The 19,566-nt window shown below is 51.3% G+C and overlaps 1 protein-coding gene across 1 annotated transcript in view; it reads left to right on the top strand.

Annotated features, from left to right (window-relative positions):
- The first annotated feature begins 7,603 nt into the window (after positions 1 to 7,603).
- Positions 7,604 to 19,566, top strand: part of LOC138663132 (ketosamine-3-kinase-like) — a 75,564-nt gene continuing 63,601 nt past the window's right edge. The window contains exon 1 of the mRNA XM_069749268.1: positions 7,604 to 7,826. Within this exon, the coding sequence (XP_069605369.1) occupies positions 7,686 to 7,826 (141 nt within the window). The 5' untranslated portion in view covers positions 7,604 to 7,685. The remainder of the gene's footprint in view (positions 7,827 to 19,566) is intronic.

The raw sequence follows: 19,566 nt of genomic DNA, 5'->3' as shown, positions 1-19,566 counted from the left end.
TCCTTTGACAGCTCTTTGGTCTTCACCATAGTGCAATTTGGAGTCAGACTGTTTGAGGGTGTGCACAGGTGTCTTTTTATACTGATAACAAGTTTAAACAGGTGCCATTACTACAGGTAATGAGTGGAGGAAAGAGGAGACTCTTAAAGAAGAAGTTACAGGTCTGTGAGAGCCAGAAATCTTGATTGTTTGTTTCTGACCAAATACTTATTTTCCACCATAATATGCAAATAAAATGATAAAAAAACAGACAATGTGATTATCTGGATTTGTTTTCTCAGTTTGTCTCCCATAGTTGAGGTCTACCTATGATGTAAATTACAGACGCCTCTCATCTTTTTAAGTGGTGGAACTTGCACTATTGCTGACTGACTAAATACTTTTTTGCCCCACTGTATACAGGACAGGAGGAGAGGTACTGTGCAGTGTATATATACAGGAGGAGTGGTACTGTGCAGTGTATATATACAGGACAGGAGGAGTGGTACTGTGCAGTGTATATATACAGGACAGGAGGAGTGGTACTGTGCAGTGTATATATACAGGACAGGAGAAGTGGTACTGTGCAGTGTATATATACAGGACAGGAGGAGTGGTACTGTGCAGTGTATATATACAGGACAGGAGGAGTGGTACTGTGCAGTGTATGTATACAGGACAGGAGGAGTGGTGCTGTGCAGTGTATATATACAGGACAGGAGGAGTGGTACTGTGCAGTGTATATATACAGGAGGAGTGGTACTGTGCAGTGTATATATACAGGACAGGAGGAGTGGTACTGTGCAGTGTATGTATACAGGACAGGAGGAGTGGTGCTGTGCAGTGTATATATACAGGACAGCAGGAGAGGTACTGTGCAGTGTATATATACAGGAGGAGTGGTACTGTGCAGTGTATATATACAGGACAGGAGGAGTGGTACTGTGCAGTGTATATATACAGGACAGGAGGAGTGGTACTGTGCAGTGTATATATATATACAGGACAGGAGGAGTGGTGCTGTGCAGTGTATATATACAGGAGGAGTGGTACTGTGCAGTGTATATATACAGGACAGGAGAAGTGGTACTGTGCAGTGTATATACAGGACAGGAGAAGTGGTACTGTGCAGTGTATATATACAGGACAGGAGGAGTGGTACTGTGCAGTGTATATATACAGGACAGGAGGAGTGGTACTGTGCAGTGTATATATACAGGACAGGAGGAGCGGTACTGTGCAGTGTATATATACAGGATAGGAGGAGTGGTGCTGTGCAGTGTATATATACAGGACAGGAGGAGTGGTACTGTGCAGTGTATATATACAGGACAGGAGGAGTAGCACTGTGCACTGTGTATATACAGGACAGGAGGAGTGGTACTGTGCAGTGTATATATACAGGAGGAGTGGTACGGTGCAGTGTATATATACAGGACAGGAGGAGTGGTACTGTGCAGTGTATATATACAGAAGGAGTGGTACTGTGCAGTGTATATATACAGGAGGAGTGGTACGGTGCAGTGTATATATACAGGACAGGAGGAGTGGTACTGTGCAGTGTATATATACAGGAGGAGTGGTACTGTGCAGTTTATATATACAGGAGGAGTGGTACGGTGCAGTGTATATATACAGGACAGGAGGAGTGGTACTGTGCACTGTGTATATACAGGACAGGAGGAGTGGTACTGTGCATTGTGTATATACAGGACAGGAGGAGTGGTACTGTGCAGTGTATATATACAGGAGGAGTGGTACGGTGCAGTGTATATATACAGGACAGGAGGAGTGGTACTGTGCAGTGTATATATACAGGACAGGAGGAGTTGTGCTGTGCAGTGTATATATACAGGACAGGAGGAGTGGTACTGTGCAGTGTATATATACAGGACAGGAGGAGAGGTACTGTGCAGTGTATATATACAGGAGGAGTGGTACTGTGCAGTGTATATATACAGGACAGGAGGAGAGGTGCTGTGCAGTGTATATATACAGGACAGGAGTGGTACTGTGCAGTGTATATATACAGGACAGGAGGAGAGGTACTGTGCAGTGTATATATACAGGAGGAGTGGTACTGTGCAGTGTGTGTATACAGGACAGGAGGAGTGGTGCTGTGCAGTGTATATATACAGGAGGAGTGGTACTGTGCAGTGTGTATATACAGGAAGGAGGAGTGGTACTGTGCAGTGTGTATATACAGGAAGGAGGAGTGGTACTGTGCAGTGTATATATACAGGACAGGAGGAGTGGTACTGTGCAGTGTATATATACAGGACAGGAGGAGAGGTACTGTGCAGTGTATATATACAGGAGGCATGGTACTGTGCAGTGTATATATACAGGACAGGAGGAGTGGTACTGTGCAGTGTGTATATACAGGACAGGAGAAGTGGTACTGTGCAGTGTATATATATATATATATATACAGGAGAGGAAGAGTGGTGCTGTGCAGTGTATATATACAGGACAGGAGGAGTGGTACTGTGCAGTGTATATATACAGGAGGATTGGTACGGTGCAGTGTATATATACAGGACAGGAGGAGTGGTACTGTGCAGTGTAGATATATATATATATACAGGACAGGAGGAGTGGTGCTGTGCACTGTGTATATACAGGACAGGAGGAGTGGTACTGTGCAGTGTATATATACAGGAGGATTGGTACGGTGCAGTGTATATATACAGGACAGGAGGAGTGGTACTGTGCAGTGTATATATACAGGACATGAGGAGTGGTACTGTGCAGTGTATATATACAGGACAGGAGGAGTGGTGCTGTGCAGTGTGTGTATATATAGGACAGGAGGAGCGGTGCTGTGCAGTGTGTATATACAGGACAGGATGAGCGGTGCTGTGCAGTGTGTATATACAGGACAGGAGGAGCGGTGCTGTGCAGTGTGTATATACAGGACAGGAGGAGCGGTGCTGTGCAGTGTGTATATACAGGACAGGAGGAGCGGTGCTGTGCAGTGTGTATATACAGGACAGGAGGAGCGGTGCTGTGCAGTGTGTCTATACAGGACATGAGGAGCGGTGCTGTGCAGTGTATATATACAGGACAGGAGGAGTGGTACTGTGCAGTGTATATATACAGGACAGTAGGAGAGGTACTGTGCAGTGTATATATACAGGAGGAGTGGTACTGTGCAGTGTATGTATACAGGACAGGAGGAGTGGTGCTGTGCAGTGTATATATACAGGAGAGGAAGAGTGGTGCTGTGCAGTGTATATATACAGGACAGGAGGAGTGGTACTGTGCAGTGTATATATACAGGACAGGAGGAGTGGTACTGTGCAGTGTATATATATATACAGGACAGGAGGAGTGGTGCTGTGCAGTGTATATATACAGGACAGGAGGAGCGGTACTGTGCAGTGTATATATACAGGACAGGAGGAGTGGTGCTGTGCAGTGTATATATACAGGAGAGGAAGAGTGGTGCTGTGCAGTGTATATATACAGGACAGGAGGAGTGGTACTGTGCAGTGTATATATACAGGACAGGAGGAGTGGTACTGTGCAGTGTATATATATATACAGGACAGGAGGAGTGGTGCTGTGCAGTGTATATATACAGGACAGGAGGAGCGGTACTGTGCAGTGTATATATACAGGACAGGAGGAGTGGTACTGTGCAGTGTATATATACAGGACAGGAGGAGTGGTACTGTGCAGTATATATATACAGGACAGGAGGAGTGGTACTATGCAGTTTATATACAGGACAGGAGGAGTGGTACTGTGCAGTGTATATATACAGTACAGGAGGAGTGGTACTGTGCAGTGTATACATACAGTACAGGAGGAGTGGTACTGTGCAGTGTATATATACAGGAGGAGTGGTACTGTGCAGTGTGTATATATACAGGAGGAGTGGTACTGTGCAGTGTATATATACAGGACAGGAGGAGTGGTACTGTGCAGTGTATATATACAGGACAGGAGGAGTGGTACTGTGCAGTGTATATATACAGAACAGGAGGAGTGGTACTGTGCAGTGTATATATACAGGACAGGAGTAGTGGTACTGTGCAGTGTATATATACAGGACAGGAGGAGTGGTACTGTGCAGTGTATATATACAGGACAGGAGGAGTGGTACTGTGCAGTGTATATATACAGGACAGGAGGAGTGGTACTGTGCAGTGTATATATACAGGACAGGAGGAGTGGTACTGTGCAGTGTATATATACAGGAGGAGTGGTACTGTGCAGTGTATATATACAGTAGGAGTGGTACTGTGCAGTGTATATATACAGGACAAGAGGAGTGGTACTGTGCAGTGTATATATACAGGACAGGAGGAGTGGTACTGTGCAGTGTATTTATACAGGACAGGAGGAGCGGTGCTGTGGAGTGTATGTGTGTATATATATATATATATATATATATATATATATATATTATTATTCACCCCTGTAGTATAGCAGTATATATACACAGCGTTCTCATCTGTAGTATAGAGGTACATATGTATATACAGTGTCCTCCACTGTAGTATAGATGTGTGTGTGTATATGTCAGGAATCCCTGACCGCTGCCACCAATTTGTCACGATTCACACCGTGACCGTCACCCCTACGTCACGGATCGGGGTGACTTTAGGCCAACAGACGGCTATCACATGTGCAGGGGGGCTTATTTTAGTTATCCCTCCACTCCACAATGTGATGAAAAAACACACACAAGGTTATTGACCTCTTAGTTTACAGCAGGGCTTATTCTAGGTATCCCACTGCTCTTCAATATACCACGAACTGCAGGGATTTATGTATATCCCGCTTACAGTTCCACTGAAAACTTGCAGCTCTCTGGCGCCCCCCTTACTCTCAGGTCAGATTAGGTACTGCACTTGGGGTAATTAGTCGCCAGACAGGCTGCCTGCTATGTATTGGCTATTGGGCACGCTGCAGCGACGCGATAAACTACTCCCGCTCAGGCAGGAACAATAATTATCATCGCCGCAGTCGCTACAACAACACCCAACTACCCAGTACAAAATGTATGCTGCCACCAGCTTCGATTAAATGGGTCTGAAGCTAACCCAACACAGTAGCGTAATTCCCTTCAGGAGACTTAGGATACGTTTTTAGAGCATGGAGAAAGAATTAGTATGAAATAATATACCCCACAAAATTTAGGCAGTGCTTTATCAAAATATTTTACAAAGATGTTACAAATGAGACACTTGCAAATATGTACAAGGTAATTATAACATAAAGGGATTACAGGAGAAAAGCTAACACTCACATGTTCTCAGAGCATTGCAGGCACCCAGGCTAGTGGAGTTTCCATACGTCCCAGCTCATTGGACGTGCTCCAGGCTCTCTAGGAAAAAGACAAGAAGAACTGCTGGGATCTGGGCAGACAGTTATAGCTCCAGCCTGTGACATCCCAGAAAGGGGTTGGATCACCTCGTCCCTCCTACCTCTTCAGTTAACTAATTTTACCCTAACTTTTATCTAATTTCTATAACTCCGCTACAAAACATGTCATAGTCATAACAAACCCAGCATTCATCTCGGATTAACGTGGGCATTCTAATGAGATCAAATATGTCCTATCTGTGATACATATTTACAGAGAAATCCCTACTTCATTACCAGATGGAGTTAGAAGCCCGTGTTTAGAGTGATGGGCAGATCTACCGAGGGAGATTAAGAATATATATTTTTGTGTTCTTATCTTAAATGGTTAGCCTAATATCTTACAAAAACAGAACAAAGAACTTTCATGGATTCTGGAAATTTCTAATCCAGGCATAGCTGGAGAAGAGTTGGAGCCTTCCAAAGCGATCGCAAATTCTTTTCTTCAATAAAACTCCTCCCAGTAAATTGGCAAGGCACCTTTTTAGCCCACAGCCTGCTAGCAAGAGAAACTACTTATATGATATTTCATACCATATCGTGACAATATCTATATATATAATTGTCTAAGGGTTTTTCCGTCTGTCTGTCTGTCTGTCCTGGAAATCCCGCGTCTCTGATTGGTCGAGGCCGCCGGGCCTCGACCAATCAGAGACGGGCACAGCATGGCGACGATGATGTCATAAAGGTTTCCTCGACCAATCAGCGACGGACACAGTCTGCCGCGAATTCGCCTCGACCAATCAGCGACGGGCACAGTATCGACATAGATGTCATAATGGTTGCCATGGCGACGATGATGGCATAAAGGTTGCCTCGACCAATCAGCGACGGGCACAGTCTGCCGCGAATTCTGGAATCATCATTGTCCATATACTACGGGGACATGCATATTCTAGAATACCCGATGCGTTAGAATCGGGCCACAATCTAGTATATATATATATACAGTTCTGTCAAAAATTAAGAGACCACTGCGCAGTTTTATAACAATCCGCTTCTCTCCATGTCTGACTTCCATTCCAGTGTCAGTTGAATTCCCCCAGAGTTCTCCTCATTCTCCTTTCTGAGCTTCTGATGAGGTGATCCGGCTGTGAGTCAGCTTCTCATTCATTCCCCAGTGGTTTACAGTCGGGACTGTCACATTAGCACCGCTCCCGGTTATAAACTGTATATCCCCTAGATACGGATTACGGCGTGGGACTGGACGCCGGACTGGTATGGGTATATTGTTGATTTCTTATTTTTTCATTTATTACAGGAGATCGAGGGTGTCACATGGATTAGCAGTAACAAGAAAATGGTCAAACCGTGTTTAGTGTTTTATTTCATTAAAAGATTTTATTCCGCCTGTGTCTTTATTTAACCCTTTACCAACTATAGGATTAGTAATGGATGCGATTCCTATTGACGTCTCTCCATTACTAAGCCGGGCCTGATGTCACCTTTCAATATAAAGGTGACATAAACCCCACAACTATTACCCCATATGCCACTGCTACAGGGCAGTGGGAAGAGAGAGGCTAAGTGCCGGAATTGGCGCATCTTACAGATGTACCTTTTCTGGGGCAGCCGAGTGTTTACGTTTTAGCCAGGGAGGGGGGCAATATCTATGGCCCCTTCCTAGGCTATTAATAGCCCGCAGCTATGTGTGTGTATATATATATCTATAGATAGATAGATATATATATATAGTGTAGAAAAAAATTAGAACAGCATCATATTACCAAACTTGTAGTGCAAAGCTCTCCAAACCAATATTCCAATGGTTTTCCATATATATATATATATATATATATATATATATATATATATATATATATATATATTCTATTCTTTCTTTTCTATTATAACTTATCACCTGGGGTGATTTTTGTGTTCGCTGCATATGAATTACTGGCTTTTCAAAGGACACTGCGTAAAAATCGGACGGCACTCGCATTTGGTGCCAGGAGAGGCATAAGGTCGCCCAGGAGCAGTGTGAATGACTTGCCAAGACGTATTATTCCACCAAATATTGATTTCTGAACTGTTTCCGAGGTAAAACATGAGTATTGTTGTTTGTAAATGATTAGGAACGTGTTTCCTTCGCAGTATTTCAGTCCTGACAGCGCTGGGAGATGTATTGCTTGGAGATTCGGAGACATGGCAGTATTACTATTACATAATGACGTCACTTTGCTGCCACCTAGTGGTCACATTTGGACACACAACTAATACTAGGAAGGGACCTCACGCATGCGTAGAGAAAATGGAACGCTGTGTTGCGACCTGTCACCGTCGTCGGAATCCTATGCAAGGCTGATTGCGCAGGCGCAGTGAGGTCCAGCATGGAGGCGCTGCTGATGAAGGAGCTGAGCTTGTCCCGGGTGCAGCCGTCCGGTCACAGCGGGGGCGGCTGCATCAGTCAGGGCCGGAGCTATGACACCGACCGCGGCTGCCTCTACGTCAAGTCCAACCACAAGGCCGAGGTTATAATAGCGCTGCGCTGTATATAGGGGTTATAGCGCCATAATAGCCTGGTGGTCACTGAGTGCAACTACCACACCCAGCATTTCCTGGGACAGCGTGTACCATGGTCTGTACTAATAATGGGGGTCTCATCTCTGTGCCCGGAGGTCTGTACTGATAGTGGGGTCACACCTGTGTAATGTGAGGTACGAGGGTCTCTGCCCGGGGGTCTGTACTGATAGTGGGGTCACACCTGTGTAATGTGAGGTCTTAGTGAGGTACGAGGGTCTCTGTGCCCCGGGGGTCTGTACTGATAGTGGGGTCTCACCTGTGTAATGCGGGGTCTTAGTGAGGTACGAGGTTCTCTGTGCCCGGGGGTCTGTACTGATGGTGGGGTCACACCTGTGTAATGTGGGGTCTTAGTGAGGTACGAGGATCTCTGTGCCCCGGGGGTCTGTACTGATAGTGCGGTCTCACCTGTGTAATGCGGGGTCTTAGTGAGGTACGAGGTTCTCTGTGCCCGGGGGTCTGTACTGATGGTGGGGTCACACCTGTGTAATGTGGGGTCTTAGTGAGGTACGAGGTTCTCTGTGCCCGGGGGTCTGTACTGATAGTGGGGTCACACCTGTGTAATGCGGGGTCTTAGTGAGGTACGAGGGTCTCTGTGTCCGGTGGTCTGTACTGATAGTGGGGTCACACCTGTGTAATGTGGGGTCTTAGTGAGGTACGAGGCTCTCTGTGCCCGGGGATCTGTACTGATAGTGGGGTCACACCTGTGTAATGTGGGGTCTTAGTGAGGTACGAAGGTCTCTGTGCCCGGGGGTCTGTACTGATAGTGCGGTCACACCTGTGTAATGTGGGGTCTTAGTGAGGTATGAGGGTCTCTGTGCCCGGGGGTCTGTACTGATAGTGGGGTCACACCTGTGTAATGTGGGGTCTTAGTGAGGTACGAAGGTCTCTGTGCCCGGGGGTCTGTACTGATAGTGGGGTCACACCTGTGTAATGTGAGGTACGAGGGTCTCTGTGCCCGGGGGTCTGTACTGATAGTGCGGTCTCACCTGTGTAATGTGGGGTCTTAGTGAGGTACGAGGGTCTCTGTGCCCGGGGGTCTGTACGGTTAGTGGGGTCTCACCTGTGTAATGTGGGGTCTTAGTGAGGTATGAGGGTCTCTGTGCCCGGGGGTCTGTACTGATATTGGGGTCTCACCTGTGTAATGTGGGGTCTTAGTGAGGTATGAGGGTCTCTGTGCCCCGGGGGTCTGTACTGATAGTGGGGTCTCACCTGTGTAATGTGGGGTCTTAGTGAGGTACGAGGCTCTCTGTGCCCGGGGGTCTGTACTGATAGTGGGGTCACACCTGTGTAATGTGGGGTCTTAGTGAGGTATGAGGGTCTCTGTGCCCGGGGGTCTGTACTGATAGTGGGGTCTCACCTGTGTAATGTGGGGTCTTAGTGAGGTATGAGGGTCTCTGTGCCCCGGGGGTCTGTACTGATAGTGGGGTCTCACCTGTGTAATGTGGGGTCTTAGTGAGGTACGAGGGTCTCTGTGCCCGGGGGTCTGTACGGTTAGTGGGGTCTCACCTGTGTAATGTGGGGTCTTAGTGAGGTATGAGGGTCTCTGTGCCCGGGGGTCTGTACTGATATTGGGGTCTCACCTGTGTAATGTGGGGTCTTAGTGAGGTATGAGGGTCTCTGTGCCCCGGGGGTCTGTACTGATAGTGGGGTCTCACCTGTGTAATGTGGGGTCTTAGTGAGGTATGAGGGTCTCTGTGCCCGGGGGTCTGTACTGATAGTGGGGTCACACCTGTGTAATGTGGGGTCTTAGTGAGGTATGAGGGTCTCTGTGCCCGGGGGTCTGTACTGATAGTGGGGTCTCACCTGTGTAATGTGGGGTCTTAGTGAGGTATGAGGGTCTCTGTGCCCCGGGGGTCTGTACTGATAGTGGGGTCACACCTGTGTAATGTGGGGTCTTAGTGAGGTATGAGGGTCTCTGTGCCCGGGGGTCTGTACTGATATTGGGGTCTCACCTGTGTAATGTGGGGTCTTAGTGAGGTATGAGGGTCTCTGTGCCCGGGGGTCTGTACTGATAGTGGGGTCTCACCTGTGTAATGTGGGGTCTTAGTGAGGTATGAGGGTCTCTGTGCCCCGGGGGTCTGTACTGATAGTGGGGTCTCACCTGTGTAATGTGGGGTCTTAGTGAGGTATGAGGGTCTCTGTGTCCGGAGGTCTGTACTGATAGTGGGGTCACACCTGTGTAATGTGGGGTCTTAGTGAGGTACGAGGGTTTCTGTGTTCGGGGGTCTGTACTGATAGTGGGGTCACACCTGTGTAATGTGGGGTCTTAGTGAGGTATGAGGGTCTCTGTGCCCCGGGGGTCTGTACTGATAGTGGGGTCTCACCTGTGTAATGTGGGGTCTTAGTGAGGTATGAGGGTCTCTGTGCCCGGGGGTCTGTACTGATAGTGGGGTCACACCTGTGTAATGTGGGGTCTTAGTGAGGTATGAGGGTTTCTGTGTTCGGGGGTCTGTACTGATAGTGGGGTCACACCTGTGTAATGTGGGGTCTTAGTGAGGTATGAGGGTCTCTGTGCCCCGGGGGTCTGTACTGATAGTGGGGTCACACCTGTGTAATGCGGGGTCTTATTGAGGTACGAGGGTCTCTGTGCCCGGGAGTCTGTACTGATAGTGGGGTCTCACCTGTGTAATGTGGGGTCTTAGTGAGGTACGAGGGTCTCTGTGCCCGGGGGTCTGTACTGATAGTGGGGTCACACCTGTGTAATGTGGGGGTCTTAGTGAGGTACGAGGGTCTCTGTGCCTGGGGGTCTGTACTGATAGTGGGGTCTCACCTGTGTAATGTGAGGTACGAGGGTCTCTGTGCCCGGGGGTCTGTACTGATAATGGGGTCACACCTGTGTAATGTGGGGTCTTAGTGAGGTACGGGGGTCTCTGTGCCCGGGGGTCTGTACTGATAGTGGGGTCACACCTGTGTAATGTGGGGTCTTAGTGAGGTACGAGGGTCTCTGCCCGGGGGTCTGTACTGATAGGTCACACCTGTGTAATGTGGGGTCTTAGTGAGGTACGAGGGTCTCTGTGCCCGGGGGTCTGTACTGATAGTGGGGTCTCACCTGTGTAATGTGGGGTCTTAGTGATGTACGAGGGTCTCTGTGCCCCGGGGGTCTGTACTGATAGTGGGGTCACACCTGTGTAATGTGGGGTCTTAGTGAGGTACGAGGGTCTCTGTGCCCGGGGGTCTGTACTGATAGTGGGGTCACACCTGTGTAATGTGGGGTCTTAGTGAGGTACGAAGGTCTCTGTGCCCGGGGATCTGTACTGATAGTGGGGTCTCACCTGTGTAATGTGAGGTACGAGGGTCTCTGTGCCCGGGGGTCTGTACTGATAGTGGGGTCTCACCTGTGTAATGTGGGGTCTTAGTGAGGTACGAGGCTCTCTGTGCCCCGGGGGTCTGTACTGATAGTGGGGTCTCACCTGTGTAATGTGGGGTCTTAGTGAGGTACGAGGGTCTCTGTGCCCGGGGGTCTGTACTGATAGTAGGGTCACACCTGTGTAATGTGGGGTCTTAGTGAGGTATGAGGGTCTCTGTGCCCGGGGGTCTGTACTGATATTGGGGTCTAACCTGTGTAATGTGGGGTCTTAGTGAGGTATGAGGGTCTCTGTGCCCGGGGGTCTGTACTGATAGTGGGGTCTCACCTGTGTAATGTGGGGTCTTAGTGAGGTATGAGGGTCTCTGTGCCCCGGGGGTCTGTACTGATAGTGGGGTCTCACCTGTGTAATGTGGGGTCTTAGTGAGGTATGAGGGTCTCTGTGCCCCGGGGGTCTGTACTGATAGTGGGGTCTCACCTGTGTAATGTGGGGTCTTAGTGAGGTATGAGGGTCTCTGTGCCCCGGGGGTCTGTACTGATAGTGGGGTCACACCTGTGTAATGTGGGGTCTTAGTGAGGTACGAGGCTCTCTGTGTTCGGTGGTCTGTACTGATAGTGGGGTCACACCTGTGTAATGTGGGGTCTTAGTGAGGTACGAGGGTCTCTGTGTTTGGTGGTCTGTACTGATAGTGGGGTCACACCTGTGTAATGTGGGGTCTTAGTGAGGTACGAAGGTCTCTGTGCCCGGGGGTCTGTACTGATAGTGGGGTCACACCTGTGTAATGTGAGGTACGAGGGTCTCTGTGCCCGGGGGTCTGTACTGATAGTGGGGTCTCACCTGTGTAATGTGGGGTCTTAGTGAGGTACGAGGCTCTCTGTGCCCCGGGGGTCTGTACTGATAGTGGGGTCTCACCTGTGTAATGTGGGGTCTTAGTGAGGTATGAGGGTCTCTGTGCCCGGGGGTCTGTACTGATAGTGGGGTCTCACCTGTGTAATGTGGGGTCTTAGTGAGGTACGAGGCTCTCTGTGCCCGGGGGTCTGTACTGATAGTGGGGTCACACCTGTGTAATGTGGGGTCTTAGTGAGGTATGAGGGTCTCTGTGCCCGGGGGTCTGTACTGATATTGGGGTCTCACCTGTGTAATGTGGGGTCTTAGTGAGGTATGAGGGTCTCTGTGCCCGGGGGTCTGTACTGATAGTGGGGTCTCACCTGTGTAATGTGGGGTCTTAGTGAGGTATGAGGGTCTCTGTGCCCCGGGGGTCTGTACTGATAGTGGGGTCTCACCTGTGTAATGTGTGGTCTTAGTGAGGTATGGGGGTCTCTGTGCCCCGGGGGTCTGTACTGATAGTGGGGTCTCACCTGTGTAATGTGGGGTCTTAGTGAGGTATGAGGGTCTCTGTGCCCCGGGGGTCTGTACTGATAGTGGGGTCACACCTGTGTAATGTGGGGTCTTAGTGAGGTACGAGGGTTTCTGTGTTCGGGGGTCTGTACTGATAGTGGGGTCACACCTGTGTAATGTGGGGTCTTAGTGAGGTACGAGGGTCTCTGTGCCCGGGGGTCTGTACTGATAATGGGGTCACACCTGTGTAATGTGGGGTCTTAGTGAGGTACGAGGGTCTCTGCCCGGGGGTCTGTACTTATAGGTCACACCTGTGTAATGCGGGGTCTTAGTGAGGTACGAGGGTCTCTGTGCCCGGGGGTCTGTACTGATAGTGGGGTCTCACCTGTGTAATGTGGGGTCTTAGTGAGGTACGAGGGTCTCTGTGCCCGGGGGTCTGTACTGATAGTGGGGTCACACCTGTGTAATGTGGGGGTCTTAGTGAGGTACGAGGGTCTCTGTGCCTGGGGGTCTGTACTGATAGTGGGGTCTCACCTGTGTAATAGAGGTACGAGGGTCTCTGTGCCCGGGGGTCTGTACTGATAATGGGGTCACACCTGTGTAATGTGGGGTCTTAGTGAGGTACGGGGGTCTCTGTGCCCGGGGGTCTGTACTGATAGTGGGGTCACACCTGTGTAATGTGGGGTCTTAGTGAGGTAAGAGGGTCTCTGCCCGGGGGTCTGTACTGATAGGTCACACCTGTGTAATGTGGGGTCTTAGTGAGGTACGAGGGTCTCTGTGTTCGGGGGTCTGTACTGATAGTGGGGTCACACCTGTGTAATGTGGGGTCTTAGTGAGGTACGAGGGTCTCTGTGTTCGGTGGTCTGTACTGATAGTGGGGTCACACCTGTGTAATGTGGGGTCTTAGTGAGGTATGAGGGTCTCTGTGCCCGGGGGTCTGTACTGATAGTGGGGTCACACCTGTGTAATGTGGGGTCTTAGTGAGGTACGGGGGTCTCTGTGCCCGGGTGTCTGTACTGATAGTGGGGTCACACCTGTGTAATGTGGGGTCTTAGTGAGGTACGAGGGTCTCTGCCCGGGGGTCTGTACTTATAGGTCACACCTGTGTAATGCGGGGTCTTAGTGAGGTACGAGGGTCTCTGTGCCCGGGTGTCTGTACTGATAGTGGGGTCTCACCTGTGTAATGTGGGGTCTTAGTGAGGTACGAGGCTCTCTGTGCCCCGGGGGTCTGTACTGATAGTGGGGTCTCACCTGTGTAATGTGGGGTCTTAGTGAGGTATGAGGGTCTCTGTGCCCGGGGGTCTGTACTGATAGTGGGGTCTCACCTGTGTAATGTGGGGTCTTAGTGAGGTACGAGGGTCTCTGTGCCCGGGGGTCTGTACTGATAGTGGGGTCACACCTGTGTAATGTGGGGTCTTAGTGAGGTATGAGGGTCTCTGTGCCCGGGGGTCTGTACTGATATTGGGGTCTCACCTGTGTAATGTGGGGTCTTAGTGAGGTATGAGGGTCTCTGTGCCCGGGGGTCTGTACTGATAGTGGGGTCTCACCTGTGTAATGTGGGGTCTTAGTGAGGTATGAGGGTCTCTGTGCCCCGGGGGTCTGTACTGATAGTGGGGTCTCACCTGTGTAATGTGGGGTCTTAGTGAGGTATGAGGGTCTCTGTGCCCCGGGGGTCTGTACTGATAGTGGGGTCACACCTGTGTAATGTGGGGTCTTAGTGAGGTATGGGGGTCTCTGTGCCCCGGGGGTCTGTACTGATACTGGGGTCACACCTGTGTAATGTGGGGTCTTAGTGAGGTATGAGGGTTTCTGTGTTCGGGGGTCTGTACTGATAGTGGGGTCACACCTGTGTAATGTGGGGTCTTAGTGAGGTACGAGGGTCTCTGTGCCCGGGGGTCTGTACTGATAATGGGGTCACACCTGTGTAATGTGGGGTCTTAGTGAGGTACGGGGGTCTCTGTGCCCGGGTGTCTGTACTGATAGTGGGGTCACACCTGTGTAATGTGGGGTCTTAGTGAGGTACGAGGGTCTCTGCCCGGGGGTCTGTACTTATAGGTCACACCTGTGTAATGCGGGGTCTTAGTGAGGTACGAGGGTCTCTGTGCCCGGGGGTCTGTACTGATAGTGGGGTCTCACCTGTGTAATGTGGGGTCTTAGTGAGGTACGAGGGTCTCTGTGCCTGGGGGTCTGTACTGATAGTGGGGTCTCACCTGTGTAATAGAGGTACGAGGGTCTCTGTGCCCGGGGGTCTGTACTGATAATGGGGTCACACCTGTGTAATGTGGGGTCTTAGTGAGGTACGGGGGTCTCTGTGCCCGGGGGTCTGTACTGATAGTGGGGTCACACCTGTGTAATGTGGGGTCTTAGTGAGGTAAGAGGGTCTCTGCCCGGGGGTCTGTACTGATAGGTCACACCTGTGTAATGTGGGGTCTTAGTGAGGTACGAGGGTCTCTGTGTTCGGGGGTCTGTACTGATAGTGGGGTCACACCTGTGTAATGTGGGGTCTTAGTGAGGTACGAGGGTCTCTGTGTTCGGTGGTCTGTACTGATAGTGGGGTCACACCTGTGTAATGTGGGGTCTTAGTGAGGTACGAGGGTCTCTGTGCCCGGGGGTCTGTACTGATAGTGGGGTCACACCTGTGTAATGTGGGGTCTTAGTGAGGTACGGGGGTCTCTGTGCCCGGGTGTCTGTACTGATAGTGGGGTCACACCTGTGTAATGTGGGGTCTTAGTGAGGTACGAGGGTCTCTGCCCGGGGGTCTGTACTTATAGGTCACACCTGTGTAATGCGGGGTCTTAGTGAGGTACGAGGGTCTCTGTGCCCGGGTGTCTGTACTGATAGTGGGGTCTCACCTGTGTAATGTGGGGTCTTAGTGAGGTACGAGGGTCTCTGTGCCCGGGGGTCTGTACTGATAGTGGGGTCACACCTGTGTAATGTGGGGGTCTTAGTGAGGTACGAGGGTCTCTGTGCCTGGGGGTCTGTACTGATAGTGGGGTCTCACCTGTGTAATAGAGGTACGAGGGTCTCTGTGCCCGGGGGTCTGTACTGATAATGGGGTCACACCTGTGTAATGTGGGGTCTTAGTGAGGTATGAGGGTCTCTGTGCCCGGGGGTCTGTACTGATAGTGGGGTCACACCTGTGTAATGTGGGGTCTTAGTGAGGTAAGAGGGTCTCTGCCCGGGGGTCTGTACTGATAGGTCACACCTGTGTAATGTGGGGTCTTAGTGAGGTACGAGGGTCTCTGTGCCCGGGGGTCTGTACTGATAGTGGGGTCTCACCTGTGTAATGTGGGGTCTTAGTGATGTACGAGGGTCTCTGTGCCCCGGGGGTCTGTACTGATAGTGGGGTCACACCTGTGTAATGTGGGGTCTTGGTGAGGTACGAGGGTCTCTGTGCCTGGGGGTCTGTTCTGATAGTGGGGTCTCACCTGTGTAATGTGAGGTACGAGGATCTCTGTGCCCGGGGGTCTGTACTGATAGTGGGGTCACACCTGTGTAATGTGGGGTCTTAGTGATGTACGAGGGTCTCTGTGCCCCGGGGGTCTGTACTGATAGTGGGGTCACACCTGTGTAATGTGGGGTCTTAGTGAGGTACGAGGGTCTCTGTGCCTGGGGGTCTGTACTGATAGTGGGGTCACACCTGTGTAATGTGGGGTCTTAGTGAGGTACGAGGGTCTCTGTGCCCGGGGGTCTGTACTGATAGTGGGGTCACACCTGTGTAATGTGGGGTCTTAGTGAGGTACGAGGGTCTCTGCCCGGGGGTCTGTACTGATAGTGGGGTCTCACCTGTGTAATGTGGGATCTTAGTGATGTACGAGGGTCTCTGTGCCCCGGGGGTCTGTACTGATAGTGGGGTCACACCTGTGTAATGTGGGGTCTTAGTGAGGTACGAGGGTCTCTGTGCCTGGGGGTCTGTACTGATAGTGGGGTCTCACCTGTGTAATGTGAGGTACGAGGGTCTCTGTGCCCGGGGGTCTGTACTGATAGTGGGGTCACACCTGTGTAATGTGGGGTCTTAGTGAGGTACGAGGGTCTCTGTGCCCGGGCGTCTGTACTGATAGTGGGGTCACACCTGTGTAATGTGGGGTCTTAGTGAGGTACGAGGGTCTCTGTGCCTGGGGGTCTGTACTGATAGTGGGGTCTCACCTGTGTAATGTGAGGTACGAGGGTCTCTGTGCTCGGGGGTCTGTACTGATAGTGGGGTCACACCTGTGTAATGTGGGGTCTTAGTGAGGTACGAGGGTCTCTGTGCCCGGGGGTCTGTACTGATAGTGGGGTCTCACCTGTGTAATGTGGGGTCTTAGTGAGGTACGAGTGTCTCTGTGCCTGGGGGTCTGTACTGATAGTGGGGTCTCACCTGTGTAATGTGAGGTACGAGGGTCTCTGTGCTCGGGGGTCTGTACTGATAGTGGGGTCACACCTGTGTAATGTGGGGTCTTAGTGAGGTACGAGGGTCTCTGTGCCCGGGGGTCTGTACTGATAGTGGGGTCTTAGTGAGGTACGAAGGTCTCTGTGCCCGGGGGTCTGTTCTGATAGTGGGGTCACACCTGTGTAATGTGGGGTCTTAGTGAGGTACGAGGGTCTCTGTGCCCGGGGGTCTGTACTGATAGTGGGGTCTCACCTGTGTAATGTGGGGTCTTAGTGAGGTACGAGGGTCTCTGTGCCTGGGGGTCTGTACTGATAGTGGGGTCTCACCTGTGTAATGTGAGGTACGAGGGTCTCTGTGCTCGGGGGTCTGTACTGATAGTGGGGTCACACCTGTGTAATGTGGGGTCTTAGTGAGGTACGAGGGTCTCTGTGCCCGGGGGGTCTGTACTGATAGTGGGGTCACACCTGTGTAATGTGGGGTCTTAGTGAGGTACGAAGGTCTCTGTGCCCGGGGGTCTGTTCTGATAGTGGGGTCACACCTGTGTAATGTGGGGTCTTAGTGAGGTACGAGGGTCTCTACCCGGGGGTCTGTACTGATAGTGGGGGTCACACCTGTGTAATGCGGGGTCTTAGTGAGGTACGAGGGTCTCTGTGCCCCGGGGGTCTGTACTGATAGTGGGGTCACATCTGTGTAATGTGAGGTACGAGGGTCTCTGTGCCCGGGGGTCTGTACTGATAGTGGGGTCTCACCTGTGTAATGTGGGGTCTTAGTGAGGTACGAGGGTCTCTGTGCCCCGGGGGTCTGTACTGATAGTGGGGTCACACCTGTGTAATGTGGGGTCTTAGTGAGGTACGAGGGTCTCTGTGCCTGGGGGTCTGTACTGATAGTGGGGTCTCACCTGTGTAATGTGAGGTACGAGGGTCTCTGTGCCCGGGGGTCTGTACTGATAGTGGGGTCTCACCTGTGTGATGTGGGGTCTTAGTGAGGTACGAGGGTCTCTGTGCCCGGGGGTCTGTACTGATAGTGGGGTCTCACCTGTGTAATGTGGGGTCTTAGTGAGGTACGAGGGTCTCTGTGCCCGGGGGTCTGTACTGATAGTGGGGTCTCACCTGTGTAATGTGGGGTCTTAGTGATGTACGAGGGTCTCTGTGCCCCGGGGGTCTGTACTGATAGTGGGATCTCACCTGTGTAATGTGAGGTACGAGGGTCTCTGTGCCCGGGGGTCTGTACTGATAGTGGGGTCACACCTGTGTAATGTGGGGTCTTAGTGAGGTACGAGGGTCTCTGTGCCCCGGGGGTCTGTACTGATAGTGGGGTCACACCTGTGTAATGTGGGGTCTTAGTGAGGTACGAGGGTCTCTGTGCCCGGGGGTCTGTACTGATAGTGGGGTCTCACCTGTGTAATGTGGGGTCTTAGTGATGTACGAGGGTCTCTGTGCCCCGGGGGTCTGTACTGATAGTGGGGTCTCACCTGTGTAATGTGGGGTCTTAGTGAGGTACGAGGGTCTCTGTGCCTGGGGGTCTGTACTGATAGTGGGGTCTCACCTGTGTAATGTGAGGTACGAGGGTCTCTGTGCCCGGGGGTCTGTACTGATAGTGGGGTCACACCTGTGTAATGTGGGGTCTTAGTGATGTACGAGGGTCTCTGTGCCCCGGGGGTCTGTACTGATAGTGGGGTCACACCTGTGTAATGTGGGGTCTTAGTGAGGTACGAGGGTCTCTGTGCCCGGGGGTCTGTACTGATAGTGGGGTCACACCTGTGTAATGTGGGGTCTTAGTGAGGTACGAGGGTCTCTGTGCCCGGGGGTCTGTACCGATAGTGGGGTCACACCTGTGTAATGTGGGGTCTTAGTGAGGTACGAGGGTCTCTGCCCGGGGGTCTGTACTGATAGTGGGGTCTCACCTGTGTAATGTGGGATCTTAGTGATGTACGAGGGTCTCTGTGCCCCGGGGGTCTGTACTGATAGTGGGGTCACACCTGTGTAATGTGGGGTCTTAGTGAGGTACGAGGGTCTCTGTGCCTGGGGGTCTGTACTGATAGTGGGGTCTCACCTGTGTAATGTGAGGTACGAGGGTCTCTGTGCCCGGGGGTCTGTACTGATAGTGGGGTCACACCTGTGTAATGTGGGGTCTTAGTGAGGTACGAGGGTCTCTGTGCGCCGGGGGTCTGTACTGATAGTGGGGTCACACCTGTGTAATGCGGGGTCTTAGTGAGGTACGAGGGTCTCTGTGCCCGGGGGTCTGTACTGATAGTGGGGTCACACCTGTGTAATGTGGGGTCTTAGTGAGGTACGAAGGTCTCTGTGCCCGGGGGTCTGTTCTGATAGTGGGGTCACACCTGTGTAATGTGGGGTCTTAGTGAGGTACGAGGGTCTCTGCCCGGGGGTCTGTACTGATAGTGGGGTCACACCTGTGTAATGTGGGGTCTTAGTGAGGTACGAGGGTCTCTGTGCCCGGGGGTCTGTACTGATAGTGGGGTCTCACCTGTGTAATGTGGGGTCTTAGTGAGGTACGAGGGTCTCTGTGCCTGGGGGTCTGTACTGATAGTGGGGTCTCACCTGTGTAATGTGAGGTACGAGGGTCTCTGTGCCCGGGGGTCTGTACTGATAGTGGGGTCACACCTGTGTAATGTGGGGTCTTAGTGATGTACGAGGGTCTCTGTGCCCGGGGGTCTGT

This window comes from Ranitomeya imitator, chromosome 2, assembly GCF_032444005.1.
Source record: "Ranitomeya imitator isolate aRanImi1 chromosome 2, aRanImi1.pri, whole genome shotgun sequence".
Lineage (NCBI taxonomy): Eukaryota > Metazoa > Chordata > Amphibia > Anura > Dendrobatidae > Ranitomeya > Ranitomeya imitator.
This window is presented reverse-complemented; position numbering and strand designations above follow the sequence as displayed.